At 37.5% G+C, this 17,389-nt stretch overlaps 3 protein-coding genes across 8 annotated transcripts; 2 read left to right on the top strand and 1 right to left on the bottom strand.

The window, feature by feature from the left end:
* Window positions 1-207: 207 nt before the first annotated feature.
* On the top strand, window positions 208-13,199 carry LOC135171498 (ribosome-binding protein 1). 6 transcript variants are annotated; one of them, XM_064138090.1, is made up of 11 exons: window positions 208-385; window positions 5,557-5,710; window positions 6,019-6,182; window positions 6,980-9,166; window positions 9,369-9,452; window positions 9,546-9,938; window positions 10,036-10,188; window positions 10,262-10,384; window positions 10,490-10,570; window positions 11,562-11,601; window positions 12,824-13,199. In XM_064138090.1, exons 1-11 carry the CDS (start codon window positions 362-364, stop codon window positions 12,865-12,867), a joined length of 3,447 nt encoding a protein of 1,148 aa, XP_063994160.1. In that variant the 5' UTR covers window positions 208-361; the 3' UTR covers window positions 12,868-13,199. The 6 variants fall into 6 exon arrangements, with proteins under 6 accessions (XP_063994160.1, XP_063994156.1, XP_063994159.1 ...); XM_064138086.1 differs by lacking the exon at window positions 11,562-11,601 and adding an exon at window positions 10,795-11,034; XM_064138087.1 differs by lacking the exons at window positions 208-385; window positions 11,562-11,601 and adding exons at window positions 4,785-5,175; window positions 10,795-11,034.
* Window positions 392-4,555, top strand: LOC135171509 (leucine-rich repeat protein soc-2 homolog). The gene has a single exon (XM_064138116.1). It carries the CDS (start codon window positions 626-628, stop codon window positions 2,459-2,461), a length of 1,836 nt encoding a protein of 611 aa, XP_063994186.1. The 5' UTR covers window positions 392-625; the 3' UTR covers window positions 2,462-4,555.
* A 1,598-nt stretch (window positions 13,200-14,797) lies between the features above and the next one.
* LOC135171510 (integrator complex subunit 11) lies at window positions 14,798-17,318 on the bottom strand. The gene is made up of 2 exons (XM_064138117.1): window positions 16,764-17,318; window positions 14,798-16,648 (listed from the first exon to the last, which is right to left on the bottom strand). The coding sequence occupies exons 1-2, from the start codon at window positions 17,010-17,012 to the stop codon at window positions 15,110-15,112; spliced, it is 1,788 nt and encodes a 595-aa protein (XP_063994187.1). The 5' UTR covers window positions 17,013-17,318; the 3' UTR covers window positions 14,798-15,109.
* Between the last annotated feature and the right edge of the window lie 71 nt (window positions 17,319-17,389).

The following is a 17,389-nucleotide window of genomic DNA, read 5'->3' as shown; positions in this document are numbered from 1 at the left end:
AAATACATCAGAGTCAATTCCTGGGGACAGAATAGAAATAACAGTGGTGGCAGAGACAGAGAGAGAGAGAAAGAAAAAAAAAGAGGAGCAAGTTACGCCGCGTTTGCGCCTCGAGTGTTAAATCACCGATAATGTCAATACGTCGAGTCTCAACAATTGGCTGAATCAATTAAAAAAAGTCATAATTAAGTGGTGTCAGTGATTGTTGAGGGATAATTGGTGGGACATGGGGGTTTGAGGGATGTGGTGAGGGGATTTGTGTGTCTATGGAACCCAGTGAGTGACAGTGAAAGAAAACAAAGTGCAATTTGATAGGAACAAATGATAATTGTGGATTGGTGAGGTCGAGCAGAACATTTTTATGGAAGAAATAGCAATAAACAAGGCAAGACTCGCAGTTATTATTGTTTAACCCTCGTAAACGTTGTCATTGTTGGTAGAAACAGGTTCCAGGGGTTTCCCCTTGAAATTTACTCAGTTAATTTGGACAAAATTCCGTAAAATGCCTTAATCTGTCCGAAAAATTGATAATAATTAAAAAGCTATTGTTGAGGCCAGTGTCCCAGTTACGTTTACCATCTCGACGAATGTCGATTCCTCCCTTTCCTCCGGTGGTTCTCGGATTATGAAAAAAACGAGTAAACACCGTCCGGGTGTGGGTACTATAACATCAGTGTGCCTGTCCGAGGGCAAAACGGACAGAGCGTCACCCCAGGAACACCTGTCGCCCTACTACATGAAAGAACAAGATATTCCAGAATATCTGGAGGGCTGTGGTCTCACCACTTGTTCATCAGCAAGTGAAATGCCTGAATCAGTGGTGGAGGTACTCACAAAAGAGCCCCACAAGGAGAAAAAATTATCAACAGCATCAATAGGATCGTCAGGTGATACAAAAAAAACAGTGACTGTGAAACATCCTGAGTCCAACAAGCCAAAGCCAACAACCAAGAAATGCAAGCCCATTCAGGCGGATCTGGATGTTGCCAAGGAGTTTATACGATGTCGTGATGAATGTGTGACACGTGTGGATCTCAGTAAATCAAGTATCACGAATTTGCCAAGTTCCGTTCGTGATTTGACGAATTTACAAGAATTTTATCTCTATGGAAATAAATTGGTGACACTTCCAGTGGAAATTGGATACCTGACTAATCTCAAGACCTTAGCACTCAGTGAGAATTCATTGACAAGCCTGCCAGACACTCTGGAGAACTTGAGATCACTCAAAGTTTTGGATCTGAGGCACAATAAATTGAGTGAAATTCCTGATGTTGTTTACAAGCTCACCTCCCTCACAACACTATTTTTACGATTTAATCGTGTGAGATATGTCTGCGATGATATTCGTTATTTAATAAACCTGACGATGTTGAGCCTGAGGGAGAACAAGATCAAGTCACTTCCTGCTGGAATTGGTAAACTCGTTAATCTGATAACATTCGATGTTTCTCATAATCACCTGGAGCACCTGCCAGAGGAGATAGGCAATTGTGTACAGCTCTCGACACTTGATCTCCAGCACAATGAACTGTTGGATATTCCTGAGACAATTGGTAATCTCGTTGCTGTTACCAGACTGGGACTGAGGTACAACAGATTGTCTTCGATTCCCAAGTCTTTAGCCAACTGTCGACTGATGGATGAGTTCAATGTTGAGGGTAATCAGGTGTCAATGTTACCTGATGGTCTTCTCTCATCCCTGTCTGACTTGACGACCATCACACTCTCCAGAAACAGCTTCTCTGCTTATCCTTCAGGTGGTCCATCCCAATTTACCAACGTTGATTCACTCAATATGGAGCACAATCAGATCGACAAGATACCTTATGGTATATTTTCAAGGGCGAAAAACCTGACGAAACTCAATATGAAGGAGAATCAGCTCACAGCACTTCCTCTGGACATTGGGACCTGGGTGAACATGGTTGAGTTAAATCTGGGGACTAATCAACTGACGAAAATTCCTGATGATATTCAGTGTCTTCAGAATCTGAAGATATTGATACTCTCCAATAATCTCCTCAAACGAATACCAGCGAGTATTGGAAGCCTCAGGAAGCTCAGGGTTTTGGATCTCGAGGAGAATAAAATCGAGTCATTGCCCAATGAAATTGGCTTTCTGAGGGATTTGCAGAAATTAATTTTACAGTCTAATCAGGTCACCTCACTGCCACGTGCTATTGGACATCTGTTGAATCTCACATATTTAAGTGTCGGTGAGAATAATCTTAATTATTTGCCTGAGGAGATTGGAACATTGGAAAATCTTGATTCACTTTATGTTAATGATAATCCTAATCTTCATAATTTACCCTTTGAACTTGCACTGTGTACGAATTTGAGTATTATGAGTATTGAGAATTGTCCATTGTCGAAAATACCAGCGGAAATTGTTGCTGGTGGTCCGTCCTTTGTTATTCAATTTCTTAAGATGCAGGGGCCCTATAGGTCTATGTAATAAAGGGAGGACTTCGAGGAGAATGGGACAGGCGGCTGCAGGTGGATTGTCATGAGGTGTTGCAGGGTTGTTACCGAATTTTGGGGGACATTTTGCAAGAGAAAGACGAGGGACAAGGACAGTGGATCGGTTGTGGATCTGTGAGCTGGGGGCTGTGATTCATCCTCGAAGTTTTCATCAAGGGTTTTTTTTTTTGGGGGGATCTGGGAGGTGGGAGAAATTGGGGGGAAGGCGGGACGGAAAGGGGAGTAATTAGTGGGCAATTTGCAATTTTTTGGGATGGGGAATTCGTTAGTGCAATGGGGGAGTCTCCAGGTGCATCAGTTGACGCAATTTCTGGATTAGACGATCTCAGAGATTTATTAGCCAGATTTTTTTTTGTTTGGGGGTAATTGATGTTTAAAATAATCAGGAGGAACAATTACTCTGGAAACTGGAGAATAATCTGGCTCTTAATGATGAATTTAATGATAAAAATCTTCTCTTATGGTGCCAACTACGTGTTTCAATGTGAAATATGATTTTTAATTAAAATCATCGAGCCATCAGCACCGTCCTGCGTAAAACAGTTATCCCTAGAAAATTAAACTTCACCTGTATCTCATTAATTAATCGATTGAAATACCAATCATCGAGAGTTTTTTCAATTCTGATGAATTGTTTATTCATTTTTTATATTTTTTTCCGCACCTCAAGAGCTTTTTATCTATTTTTCACGACTATACGACAAGATTCTGCCGAAATGAAACAGTTAATCGTTACGATGTGTTTTTGTGTGTTCAATAAAACTCTTCCCTCATTTTAATAAATAACAAAGATGAATAATTAATATTCCCTTTGTGAGAAATATTAGAATACATTGTGGTGCACATGTTAAGCATTAGAATAATTGATTAATTGTACAGAGGCAATTATTGACGATTACTGAATTGAATTGTGAGATCGAGTCAAAAAATATCACGGTATTTAATGGATGAACGAATTATTGACTAATTTGATGAGAAAATGATGACGTAAACAATATTATTGAAAGAAATAAATAACACTAGCCGTTAGCTTCGAGACAAATATTTTGTTATACGATGATGCAACTCATTTTTCTATATGTACCTGCATTTAAAATAAATCGTTGATCACGCTGATACGAATAAAAAAAATGGATAAAAATTGTAATAAAAATTGTTGACTAAACAAGCCTTAACCTCTAAAGTTACAAGATTTTGAGATTACGGAAAAAAAACTTAAAATTGAGCAGAAATATATAATAGATATATATATATTATATGATGATGATGATGATGATGATGAGAGTGACTTGTGGAAGAGAATGAGAACGTCTTTCGGCCCCAATAATTAACAATTTCTTGTGGAGATAATTATTGCCCTGATGAGTGGATCGATTGATTATTCCCAAGCTTAATGCACCGAGAGGTGGACTATTTTTATTGAATTAACATTTTAGTTATTTTTATAGTCTTCGCAGGGCGAATTAATCATCGTTTGCGTCAATTTGTAATTTAGTTTTTTTTATACTTTTAATGTTGTAAATCGATGCACTTGAGTGGTGACACGATAAAATAATTTCAGGGGACTTTGGACTCGTTGGAGACTCTTCAACGTATACCCAGGGGTCCAGGGGGGATAAACAATGTTATTTTTAATTGCATAATTCCAGGAATTTATGTTATCTAATTTTTCTTGATGAATTTTGCTTTTGGTTCCCAGTGAATTAAACAAATGTCTCCTTGATTGTTTAAATTATACCATAAACAGAATAAATGCACGATAAATATTTCGAATTGTGAAAAAATAAAATGCATAAGTCCATTAGGTTGTGCCATTTACATTCGGTTGTTGATTGTTGTCATATTAATTTAATGAAAACTTCAAACGAATGAATATTACAATGACGTTAAAAATGATCTTCAATAATCCTGTTGATGGGCCACAATTGGCGATACAACAATGTCTGTATAATTTTAATTAATGTAATGTTAATGTAATTCAGTGTATATTAAAAAAAAGGAAATCAAGATAAATAAGAGATGAATATTACTGTATAAATATTTCTAAATACACAAAATGTAATGAGCAGTTCTCGACTTTTACTTCAATTTGTTGTACAGCTTCTCCCCCATCTTTTTTTATTAAACTTTTAATTACCCCCCACTCTCCTTTGTTATCGACGATGGCGTCTTCCACTGCACCTGGTGAGTTCTGGGCTTCTTCCAAAGATGGCGACACCTCCAGACAACATTTTGAGTCACTTTCTTCCCCTCTAGACTCATCAGTCGCATTCCAAAGTGTTGCCCCTGCGTACGTGGCATAAAACGTGTCCACCAATCCTACAATTTCATTCTCAACAATAGGCGTGTCTTATTCACACACACACAGTACACATTTAATCCCTAAAATGTCCAAATACGCACTAAAACAAATTCACCGAGTGAGATTTTGTTCCTGTGTGTTCCGGGATCGGCCATAACTCTCCCTCCGAGTCACCCAAAAGATATTTCTTCCCCCATTTACAACCGTGGAATTCCCAGTTGGACTTTTTGATACCGTTGTAACATTTCGTCGAAGGTAGAACGTATACGTGGATGATAGTGGCCACATTTGTCCAGATAAATTACCCCTAACAATACAATTTAACTAGAACTTTACCCCTATTGTTCATTTGTTGAGCCCTACAACTTCGATTATCGGCGTAACACGTGAGTTTATTCCATTAATTATTTATTATCATTGATTTATCGGTTTTCTTTTTATTCCTGACCAGTCGACAAGTTTCACTGGGTCTGTCGATGCCTTTGGCATTTTATTTTCGCCGGTCGAGGTGAAGGTACAGTTTTTTACCCCCGTGGAATCTCGAGAATCTGTAGTTGAGTGCCGGTTCATTTTTTTATAACATTTTCTTGGAGATTATTTATCGAGTGAGCTCCTGGTGATATCGAGTCAATTGTTAGCATTGTTATCGCAATTTATCGAGCTTCGGATATTCCTGGGGTGAAAAGAAAATTTTACGAGGAATTTCAAAGGGAAAATTCACCCCTCAATTTTCAATCGATTAATCAGGTTTTTTGGGGATTTTCCAGAGGGAGATGGACTTGCAGGCTGGTCTGGTGTACGTTGGGATTGTTGTCGTGTCGGCAGTGGTGATATTCCTCGTCTCGATATTCGGAATGAAGGAGAAGTCGTACGAGGAGGCCATCGCCGAGCAGAGGAAGCTACCGGATGATTTACTTCTGGGTGAGAAATTCATTATTCTTTATGCTCAATAAATTATCTGGTGAACTGATGGGGGAGTGAAAGTGCTTTCGTCGGATTGTTGAAGATAATTTCCCATGAAAAAAACAGCATCATGACCCATTTCACTGGAATTAGTTTCATTAAGATGAAGAACTGATTTTTATGATGACTTTCCATATTTTAAAGTTGTTTTTATCTATTGGAATCAATCAAAAATTGTAAAATCAATTCCGGAAGTAATTATAATTAATTAGATGCTTCTGGAAATTGGTAAAATAATTTACCTTCGATTGCAAATGAATTTTCAGGGAAAAAGGAGAAAGGAAAAGAGAAAAAACATAAAAATAAAGCTGGAAAAAAGGTGAAGGAGAAGAAGGAGGAGAGGGAGGATAAGGACGAGAAGGATGAAAAACCAGAGCACGTGCAATTCGAAGAGACTCCCCAGATTCTACCCCCCGAACAACCAGTCCAGGTAATTAGAAATAAATTAAATTCGGGGGGTTAATGAGGCTTTGGGACTTAACAAACTTCTGAGGGAACATTTTAGTCTGTATTTTTTCACTGACGTTTCGGTTGTCTTGGTAACTTATTTTTTCTTTCATGAAATATGGTATGTCACTTTGCGTATCAAGTGTTGCACATGTGGGTCATCCGAGATGACACATGTACAGAGGTAACTAATATCTGATTACGTTTATTCGTGAAGTAATTCATCTGTTCAGAAGGAATTACCAAATTGAAGGTCTTCCAATCTTCAACGTTGTACCGACTCAATCAGGCGGTTAATTATTTTTTAGGGGATGATCAGAGCTTTCAGTTGACTCGTACTTAACCCTCTGTAATATTAAAATCACCCCTTTGCCTCAGACATTATTTTATTGACTCAGGTGAAAGTCATGAAATTTTTTTCCAATTTTCTCGGTTCATTTATTCCCTCAAACAAAAATCAATAAGAACTTTGTCAATTATTTTTATTTGATCGTCAAATATTTTCTACTCTCAAAATTCATCGATGACACCAGTGAAAAAACTCAAGAGCCTCCTCTCGGTAATTTAAAATCTTATCTCTAAAAAAAAAAAATTGTTTACAACCGAAAAATATTCCGAGATTGATTATCTCATTTTTTTGCTTTCACAAGTTGTGATATCGATACAATACCAAAAATAAATATTGATTTAACATTGACGAGTCAAAATCAACTTTTATCTGAGTAACTGGCAATTAACACGATTACTGGGATCATTTTTTTCGTCTCGTGGTGCTTTCAGGAGGCATGCAAGGGCAATAAGAAGAAAAATAAACCTGAAAAGGTTAAACCAATTCTTGTTAACAAGGATGAATCGCCAGTTGTTGTAGCAGACACAATAGCAACTTTAAATCCATCCCCTGACGTCAATCATTTCGATATTATTCACCCTAAGGATGACCTTGAACTGATACGCAGTCAGAGTAAGGAGAATTTGTCTCAAATAAATCAGGCAGAGCCAGTCGTGAATAAATCTCCAAAAGAAACTCCAACAAAATCCAAAAGAGCTTCAAAGCTCCTCCAGAAGAAGGAATCATTAGAAACCGAATCATCACTTCAAGCACCTCGCCCACCCCCTCAGACATCCACCCCAGCCCAGCCGACCGCACCCCTCCCAGCCGCCGCCCCAGTTCCCCTGAAAGAGTCCTCGAAGAAAAACAAGAAGAAGAACGATATCCTGGCGCAGATCGGGGGTGAAAAGGACGGAATCAACGTATCCCTGCTGATGCCACTGGTTCAAAAAGCTGAATTAAGTCGTTCAGAGATTCAAATTCTCATCGATCAGCTCCTGAACAAACAGCTGGACAATCCCCTGGAGCATTCAGAGTGGACAGAGGGCCGTACCGACCCAGTAATTAAGCTTAAAAAACAATTAGCTGAGAAGGAGAAGGCACTGACTGAGGAACATGAAGCCAGTGTGACATTCCAAAATAAATTGAAGGAACTTCGTGCTGAATTGAATTCCGAACGTTCACGATTAACTCAGAATGTCAAACAGCTGGAGGAGGCATTGAATAATAAGATGACTGAGGCACAGACTCTGCACACTCGTATGCAGCATATTTTGGAGAGTCATGCTGCAGAGAAGCAGGGCTTCTCACGTCAGATTGAACAGCTCCAGGCGAAGGTCAACGAAGATGCTGCGATAATTCACAAGATGCAGGCTGATCAGGGCCAGACACAGGGACATCTCCAGAAGGAATTGAATGCACAGCGTCAGCAGCTGGAGGCTCAGTTCGTCCAGATGAGGGAGAATGAGAAGGCATTGCAAGCACAACTTGCTCAAAAGCACGTTGAATGTCAGGAATTGCAGAATGTCAACATGACAATGACCCAGGAACTTCAGGCTACGTGTGAATCAAGCACTGCTGAGATTGAAATGCTTCGTCAACAATTGGCTATAATGCAGGAACAGTTTATGCATGCTGAAGGACAGCTTCAACATTACAAAGAAACTGGTGATCGTCTTCAGGATGTGGCGAGACAACTTGAAGAGTCACACAGAGCACAGGCTGATTTAGATCTACGATTGAAAAATGCTCATCGACATGAACAGGATATTCAGAAACAAATTCAATCGCTTCAAGGGGAGTTGAAGATTGTCAAGGCTGAGGCGAATGAAGCATCTGCTCTGAATGGTGAACTCAATAAGGTACAGGGGGAGTTGATGAAATTGAAGAGTGATTTATCACATTCGCAGAGTGAGGCCAAGTCTGAGGCGATGGAAATTACGAATCTCAGAGGTCTTCTTGCTGGAAAAGAGGAGGAGCTGAAGGGAGTTCATGGTGAAATGAAGATGGCTCTGGGTGAAGTGAAAAAATTGGAGGTTAAGGTTGATGATTTGATGGGTGAATTGGCAAGAGTTAAGGGTGAATATCGTGAGCTTCAAGAAGAGCAGAATAAGGACAGGAATCAAGTGAAGTGTCTTCAGGATAAAATCACTATTGCTCAAGAGGAAATATCCAAGAGTTCTGTTTATGTTAAAGTCGCTAATGATGCAACAAGTGAACTCAGTGCTGTCAAGGCTGAACTGGAGAAGATGCAGAGTGGTGTTAAAAAATCAGTTGATGTTAATTTACAATTGACAAAATTGCAGGAGGAGAATTATAAACTTGTTCAGCAGATTGGTGAGGTACAGAGGGAGGTGAAGCTGGTGAGGGATGAGAATGAACGACTTGTTAATGCACGACCTGTCGCAGAGGGACGTGAAAATGGTGTTGAGGATAAGAGGGTCAATAATTTGGAGAGTAGTATGATTAAGCAGAAAGACTCGGAGATTGATGAGTTGAGGGAGGAGTTGAGTAGGAAGGAACTGGAGTTCGAGATGCTGAGGGTGATTGTTGAGGGACTTAAGAGCGATGTGACGAGTCAGAGTGGCTTGAGGAAGAAGTTGGAGGAGGATTTGGAGGTTCAAAGGTCAAAGAACAACGTGAGTCACATTCATTTTTTTTTTCTTCTGGGAGAAGGGGTTTGGGTCGTCCAATTCGTTGATTACTTTTTAGAAATTTTAAAAAATTGTCTGTAACATTCAGTCGACTTCCATCACTTTTCAATTATCATTAAACGTCTTTTTCGTCATTTCATCCCTCAGTCTAGGGTTTTATTTTAATTATTTGATGATTCGATCACAGGAATTGAGAACTAAAAACTGGAAAGTGATGGAAGCACTGTCTGCCGCAGAGATGCGTTCTAAAAATCATGGAAAATGTGTTGATGTAAGTCTCATCCCTTTCCTCCCATTGATTCAATAAATTATTTATTTCATTTGCTGTCAATGGGCCTAAACCATCCCTTAACTCATTCTGCAGGACGATTTGGAGAAAATAAAAGCTGCAGAGCAGGAATCAACGAAATTCCTCCTTCAGAGAATATTCCCAGACATTAAAATTCAAGAAAAATCGTATGACAAATGGATAACTGCCTTTGAACAACGCGTTAATATTGTGTTGACGCAAACAACCCCTAACAATGGAGAAGATACAAATGCAGATATAGAAAAACAAAATAAGAATTTACAGGGAATGGTATCTCATTATCAACAAATTATCGTTGACACTGAGGGAATGCTAAATAATCTCCAGAGTCATGTGGAGTCTGAGGAGTCCAGGTGGCAGTCAGAGTTAAGACTTAAAGAAAATGAAATTGCCAATCTCAGGGTAGAGCTGAAGGAACTCCTGGGGAAGACCAACATCAGCGATAAGGTGAGGCTTTTTATCATGAAAATCCTTCAAATGTCATTTTACCCAGACCTATTGTCGTCTAGTTTGGAAATTTATGAGATATTTCTGGGATTTACAGCTTCAAGAACAAATATCAACCTTGGAGTCTCGTTTGGCTGCTGAAGAGACCCTGAAGGAGGAAGCTAAGGCTGAATTAGTGGCTCTCAAATCCACACAACAGTCGGCCAAAGGTGGTGGGGTGAATTTCCTTCATTTAGAACAGCTTCAAGAGGTAATTTAATTAATTAGTGTAGTTAATTACATGGTAAAGCCTTTTTATTATGATGTTTTACCTCCGTCGACAGGAAAAACAAAGACTAACTCAAGAACTTGAAGCCGAACGCGTTGATTTGACAAATCTTCACGTGGAATTGAAGACATTACGATCTGTTGTGGAGAAAAATGAAGCTGAATTATCTAGACTGAAGGTAAAATCAAATGTTGTTTCATTCTACTCCATCAAAGGCCTCCCTATCCCCCCATCAGTCTCCATTTGATAATTCATTAATAAAATTATCATTCATTAATTTTAGAAAGTAGCCAGTGGTGCTAGCAGTACCCCAGATCAATCATCAATGAATGGCCCCCCATCAACCGATCCATCGAAGCCTGAGGTTCGTATCAATTGCATGATAACATTGAAATAATCATTAAATGAATGGCAATTATTCCAATAAACTTATCAATCACTCATTACTATTTTAAAACTCAAACTGCTTATTAATGTTTGAGTGTACAGTAATTGCCAGACATTGTGAGTAAATAACCATTACTAATACTATAATTAATAATTTAATATAATTCCCTGATCTCTAATGATCATCTCGAATACACACAGCAAACAAGAACTTCAGAATCACTGATTACTGTTATTGAAACTAAAATAACAAAGAGCGCTGGTAGTGATAAATGTACAATAGACGATAAAAAAATGATTCAATCAACGCAAGAGAGTGACAACAGCTCAATGACCTCTGAATTAAATACTAATAATTTTCATACGACGGGTAATGAATCACAGACATGCTGGAATCCAATGAATGGCCAGCAGCAAAAAAAACACAAGAAAAAGAGGAAGGTAATGAGATAATAATGAATGAACAAAAATCAGAGAACACTTTTCATGTCCGATATGTTTTATTTATTATGGGATAAATGAAAATTAATTATTTTCGTTGGGTATCGTCAACTGGCTACTTCGTTGCTGCATCTTTTCACTAATTAATTATTTGTTGGTTTTTATCTGTAGACATATTTCCTTGATTCTATTGTTTTAAGATAAAAAAACAAAGTGATGTCTTTTTTTTTCTAGTTAATATGCATAAAAATATTTATCGTTTGGTGGTAGGACATACTCTGGCATGTAAATCTATGGGGCAATGGGGTGTTTTTTTTGTTCTTCATCTCTCTTTATCTCTGAAATTAATTAACAATGAATTAATGGTCGACGTGCTGCGGCCCCAGTGTTACACTTCGCACCCAATAAATCAACGAATTAAAGCTCAGAAAAATTGTTGAGGTACCTCTGGCGTTAAAATTAAGTTAAATTATTTATCAATCGTGAATTGAGAGCAATAACGAATCATCTTTCCGTTGTTCTGGCAGTCCACTAAGAAAGCTACGTCAAAGAGGCGCAGATTTGCAGGTATGACAAAATTATAAAGAGATGTTGAAAGTGTTTCTCATATCGTCGTTTTGAAAAGGGGTTTAGAGAGCTATTTTATAGAGCCACATAAACCGTTTTATATCATTTTTATGCTGTTTTATTCATCTTTCTTTTTTTTTTCATTACATTTCACTTCATCGCCGATTTTTTGGGCACTCAAGGCAGTTTAATAGCGTAATTTTGCTTTAAAAACGATCAAGCCACTCTCAGTTAATGGAATAAAAGGAAAAGTAATCGAGGAAGATAAATAATTAATTGTTGATTGCGTAACTAATGGGTTTCAACATTTTTTTTCGCTTGACGTAGACATTTTGCTTTTAATTCACATTTTTTTTGCGATTTCTAGGGCAAATTATCATTCGCTTTCAATGTTTTATTTATTTATTTATTATTTAGTCGTTGGACTAAAGGTTTTTGCAACTGGCTAGAGAGTGGCTTTGACTATTTGCTTGATATTATTAATAACAAATTAATGAGAACTTCAGAGGTTTCGGTCATTCATTATTTTATTGAAATCATTATAATTTGCTTCGAGGTTTATGGGCTTTTCTGAGTATAATCTACAGGAGAAAGAGTTTAGTAAATTAATCAAGTATAATTGGTAATCGAGGGAGTGGTGGAGCTGATAATTAGATTGAACATTAAAACCGATGTCAGGTGACGATTATTTTTTATATTAAAAACATCTGTAAATAGTCAATGAAGATAATTATTGGGGTGAAGTGCAAACACTGGGGTGAAGGGTACACATTGTTCATCCACTGAATTATCAAAATTCATTTGGCACTTTATTATTAGTTGTTTAACTCACCTTAACACTCTTTAATTTTTTTATTTAATTATCATCGATTTATTTCAGCTGAATTTGTAGAAATTGTTATTTTTCCTGTTCATTTCGAGTATTCCTCGTTACAATTTGCAAATCTATTTGTTGATTTTGTTATATTTGATAAACAACACGATCTTCATTCATTTGTTTATCACTTTCTTTCAAGTCAAGTCCAAGAAGTTTAATTTTTATTGTATTTTGTCCACGTGAATTTGAGGTTATGTTTGAGGTTTGTGGTTATGTCTTGATTAATAATTCATGCATCAAAGGAATGATCTCTGCACAGGATAAATCCATTGTGACAATTGGTGTACATAGAAAAGTCTTATCAATTATCATTTATCCTGAGCTAATGATTATTCAATTTTTCAGGGTGGTTCAGGAAAAAAGTAACATCTAGAACAAAACTACGCTAATGAAGAATTGTATCTCGAGAGTTGGTAGAGAATGCGATAAAAAAAGACTAATATAATAATTGAATATTATTGAATAATGTTTATTATATAAAAAATATCATATTTTATTATGTGGGAAAAAGTATAAAGGAATAAACAAGCAACAGACGTGAGTAGACTTGATACAAGGGATTGGTAGACGAACAAAAACAATTGTAAATGAAAGAAAATCAAGGGAAAACAAAAAAAAAAGGGAAAGATAACATCACCAATTTTCCAATCACCATTTGTAGACATTTTTTTGATGATTATTGATGAACAAATAAATGCAATTGATTGAATTATTAATTAGAGATAATTGATCGCTTTTTCTTTCACAATTGTCAGTAGAGAAAATGATAAGCATGATTAGCGATTGGTAGAGTCGTTTGAAACGATGAGATTTAATTCAATTACGACAATTTTAATTGCACCAATTGTTAAAATCAAATTGAATGTTGATTAGTGAGGGGAGAGGGTGAATCATGGAAATTGATGGCCGGATTTGTGTCATACAATTATCATTGAATTCTTTTAATTATTTGGAGGACGAGTCCAAATTAATGACATGTGGAGATGAAAATATAATTAATATTCTTAACCTTTGATTCCATTTCTCTACGCAAATTGCAATTATCGAAGATGTAGTTAAACAATCGTACGTGCAATAAATGAAAATGTAACGAAGCGGACGAACAAATGAAATTGATATAAAATAGTCCTGTTTATGAATGAAATTAATGACTGATTGATGGAATTTGATAGCTTTTGCGCGCAAATAAAAATTATTAAAAAAACATGTAATCGAAATAGATATGTTTTTGTTGGCAAAAAAAATGCTGATAACAGTCCAGAGTAATTATTTAATCATTGACGGTTTTATTAATGATAGATATATTTTTCATCGTATTAAAGAAATACAAAATATTTTAAAAAACAGGGAATCATATCAAAAATTGCCAAGTAACAAATGATTAACAATAACTGAGGGACATAGCAAACTTGTTTGGGAATTAAGTGAGATGAAATAATTTTTTTTTTCACGTTTTCTCTCATTTTGTCAATTTTTTTTTGCTATTAAAAAGTCAAACTAATTTTATTACGTTATGAATACTCATAAACAGAGATTGATAACCTCGGAGATTAATTTGATAATCTCATTTAACTAAATCCCAAAGTTTTTAAAAGCGTAAGAGAGGAATGCACAGGAGTTGGGCTGAAGATTATGGAATAATTCTCGAAAAATGTAATGATAATCTCGAAAATAACAAAATGATTTTATGCAAATGATATTCAGGGTTTGGTAAATGAGTGATAATCATTCGTTGATAATCTTGAATGAATTCACAAGTAAATTAAACGTGAGAAATTTTAAACGCCAATTTTTTAATGACATTTATCGATACCACCAAACCCTGCTAATTAAAATTTAATGGAAAAAAAACAAATGGAATAATCAGCCTAATGGAGATATAATATAATACAAGCTGATCGCTAATTATTATGATGAAATAAACATTTTTTCATTCAATACCGTACTTATTTTATATACATTTGATATACATGCAGAATTAAGGAAAACAATTAAAGAAAAAAAACTAATAATTAATTGTAATTCGATTGGACAGTGATGATCATTGATAAACCGTACAGACTCACAAATTTAATAATTTATCGAGATTAAATAAATTAACAAGACGATGTTTTGTTACATCAACTCGAACAATCAATTAATTCGTCCAATCGAATAGGTTATGTTTTTATTTTCAATCCAACGAGGAATAATTTAAAAAATCGAACAAAAGTGCATTTTCACACTTCACCAAGACTCAAAAACCAATTATATGTTATCTGTTGTTTAATTATCCGTTAAATCATTAGATAATGAAGGGGAAAATAACAAGAGACACACTGATGTTGTTGAAATTTTAATGAAAACAAAACCATTGGTCAGCCTTACTGAATTTGATGATGAAAATTATAAATTCTGGTAGTATCTTATTATTACGACAGTTGCAATACATAGCATTAAATGAACAGAAAAAAATACTAATAATAAAGTATATGTACCCTGCAATAATGACGATGTACCCATTCATTCTCCCTCATCATTTATTCTTTAAACTTACCATAAGGTGCATTATTTTATTGTAATAAAAAAAATAACATTCAATTTTTAACTCCAAGTCTATCACAGATTGAAACAATTCCATCCCTCCCCCCTCTACTTGAACATATTCTGCAAGAACCCAAGAATGTAGCTTCCCAGATCCTCATCCTGATTGGTCCACGACACATAAATGATCTTCTGATCGTCCTCATCCCCCTCAACCCTCACAAGCACCGACTCCACAGATATTGACCCCTCATTCATCAACAACTGCCACCCCTCGAGTTTCTCCTGCAGTGGGGAAAGAAGTTTGAGGGTCGTGGCTTGTGGAGGATCTGGATCCCTGACTTGTACAGTTGACGTAAACCTGACAACATGTTTAGGAATGCCAGCAGCCTTGGCAGCTTCATCAGCATCAACCAAACACACTCCATCCTCCCTGAGCATCAGAACAGAATGAAGAAGTCTTCGTCGCTTGGGATCTGGTGGAAGTGCTGAGTATCTCTTGGCTTCTCCCTTCAGAAGTGCCAGTGAAGCATCCACAGGGACCTTTGCACTGGTTGTGATGACACAGGTCTCGCCATTGGCTGGATTATAACAATTGATTCCATACTCTTGTTTGATCTTGTCCTTCAAGTACTCCATTTTCGCGAATTCTCCATGAACCAGCATGACATTCTTCGGTTCGCAGTACTGAATGAGCTGCATGATACCTTTGGCATCAGCATGAGCTGAGAATGACATGTACTCGACAGCCATTTTCACCTCGACAATCTGACGATTTTCAAATTCAATGCGTTTAGCACCACTCAAGACCTTGTGGCCAACAGTTCCCTGAACGCAGAAGCCAGGCATTATCACCATATTCAGTTCGTTGGGCGCCCACTTCTTGAATATCTGGAGTGAAAGACCAGCATGAAGCATTCCAGGAGTTGCAAACACCACCATAGCTCCTGGATTATCGATATAAGCTTTATCGAAGGGCTTGATGTGTTTGAAATCAAACATATTCCTCTGGACGAATGTCTTCTTGATTTTCTGATTCGTCCAAGTGATGAACATCTTGTAATAGTTGTTGGCCTTCTCCGTCAGCCCGAGGGCGAAGTAAACAGGTACCTTGAGGTTCATTCTCTCCCAGTACGTCTCAAGAAGAATACAAAGTTCCTGAGCCCTCCCCAGGGCGAAGACTGGAATCAGGATCTTCCCACCACGATCTATGCACTCGTGCACCTTCTTGAGGAAGTCTCGTTCTCTGCAACGTTTGGAGTCTCTGATGGTCGTTGCATATGTTGATTCAGAGATCAAGAGGTCTGGACGACACTTGTCGATCCAAGCAGCTCCCAGATGCCTGTCTGGGGTCATGTTGTAGTCACCAGTGTAGACTATTGACTGAGAACCAACTCTGATCCAGAACATTGCTGCTCCCAAGACGTGGCCAGCATAGTAGGCCTTGATCTCCAGTTCAGAGTCCACCATCACTGATTGATGGAGGGTGACTGCTATCACTTTCTTCATGCAGTCTTTGATCATTTGAGAGGTGAAGAAGTTGCTCTCACCCTTTCTCTCCACAGCTACCTTCCTCATGTCCTCCAGGAGAATTGGGGCGATGGCTTTTGTGGGGTGAGTCATGTAGATTGGGCCAGTGTACCCCACCTAGAAGAAGAAATGATCAGTGAGAAAGGGAAGACAGGATTTACAATGAATTATTTCATTTCCCTTTGTTACTGCATCACATAACCTCAATCTTTCTGCCATCCTGGGGTCTTACCATTTCTGTGAAGTAGGGAAGGGCCCCACAGTGATCTAAATGAAAGTGAGATATGATAACGCAGTCGATGTGATTGGTGGTGGGCCCTTCAGGTACGATATACGAAAAATCAGGGAATCTCCTCTCGTCATTGAAGCCCATGTGCATTCCACAATCCAACATAATGTTTTTCCCACCCATCGAGACCAGAATGCAGCTCCTGCCGACGTCTTGTCCAGCTCCCAGTGGAGTTACTTTGATATCCGGCATTTTTTTCTTTGTTATTTCACTGTCAAGTGGTTCTTGGACTATTTTTAACCCCTGGGGGGGTAAAATGTGGGTATAACCTCAACAAAGCACTTCACCAACAACAGACAACGATTATTCTTCTCATTTTATCAGAATTCGAAGGGACAATGGACTGGAATTGACCTAAATTAATTAAATTCGACGATTTTCTTCTTCTAATCAAATGAACAAAGGGATAGACTCTATTGTTATGATAAATAAATCGGTTTTTCACCGGGTTTTCGTTCCTGAAGTTGTTACAACAGCAAAATGTAGTAGTGGTGGCGCATGAATCACGACAGGGAACGTGTCTCTCTCTCTAGGAGGTCTAGAAGGTCGAGGAAAAGGGAAAAATCCAG

Source organism: Diachasmimorpha longicaudata, chromosome 20, assembly GCF_034640455.1.
Source record: "Diachasmimorpha longicaudata isolate KC_UGA_2023 chromosome 20, iyDiaLong2, whole genome shotgun sequence".
NCBI lineage: Eukaryota > Metazoa > Arthropoda > Insecta > Hymenoptera > Braconidae > Diachasmimorpha > Diachasmimorpha longicaudata.
The sequence above is the reverse complement of the archived record's forward strand: the minus strand, read 5'-3'. Positions and strand labels throughout refer to the sequence as shown.

Coding starts and splice junctions, on each gene's coding strand:
- LOC135171498 (XM_064138086.1), top strand. CDS start 362: ATGGAAGAAATAGCAATAAACAAG. Junction 10,571..10,794: donor CCGATCCATCGAAGCCTGAG/GTTCGTATCAAT, acceptor GAATACACACAG/CAAACAAGAACTTCAGAATC. Junction 11,035..12,823: donor AACACAAGAAAAAGAGGAAG/GTAATGAGATAA, acceptor TCAATTTTTCAG/GGTGGTTCAGGAAAAAAGTA.
- LOC135171509 (XM_064138116.1), top strand. CDS start 626: ATGAAAAAAACGAGTAAACACCGTCCGGGTGTGGGTACTATAACATCA.
- LOC135171510 (XM_064138117.1), bottom strand. CDS start 17,012: ATGCCGGATATCAAAGTAACTCCACTGGGAGCTGGACAAGACGTCGGC. Junction 16,649..16,763: donor TTCCCTACTTCACAGAAATG/GTAAGACCCCAG, acceptor TTCTTCTTCTAG/GTGGGGTACACTGGCCCAAT.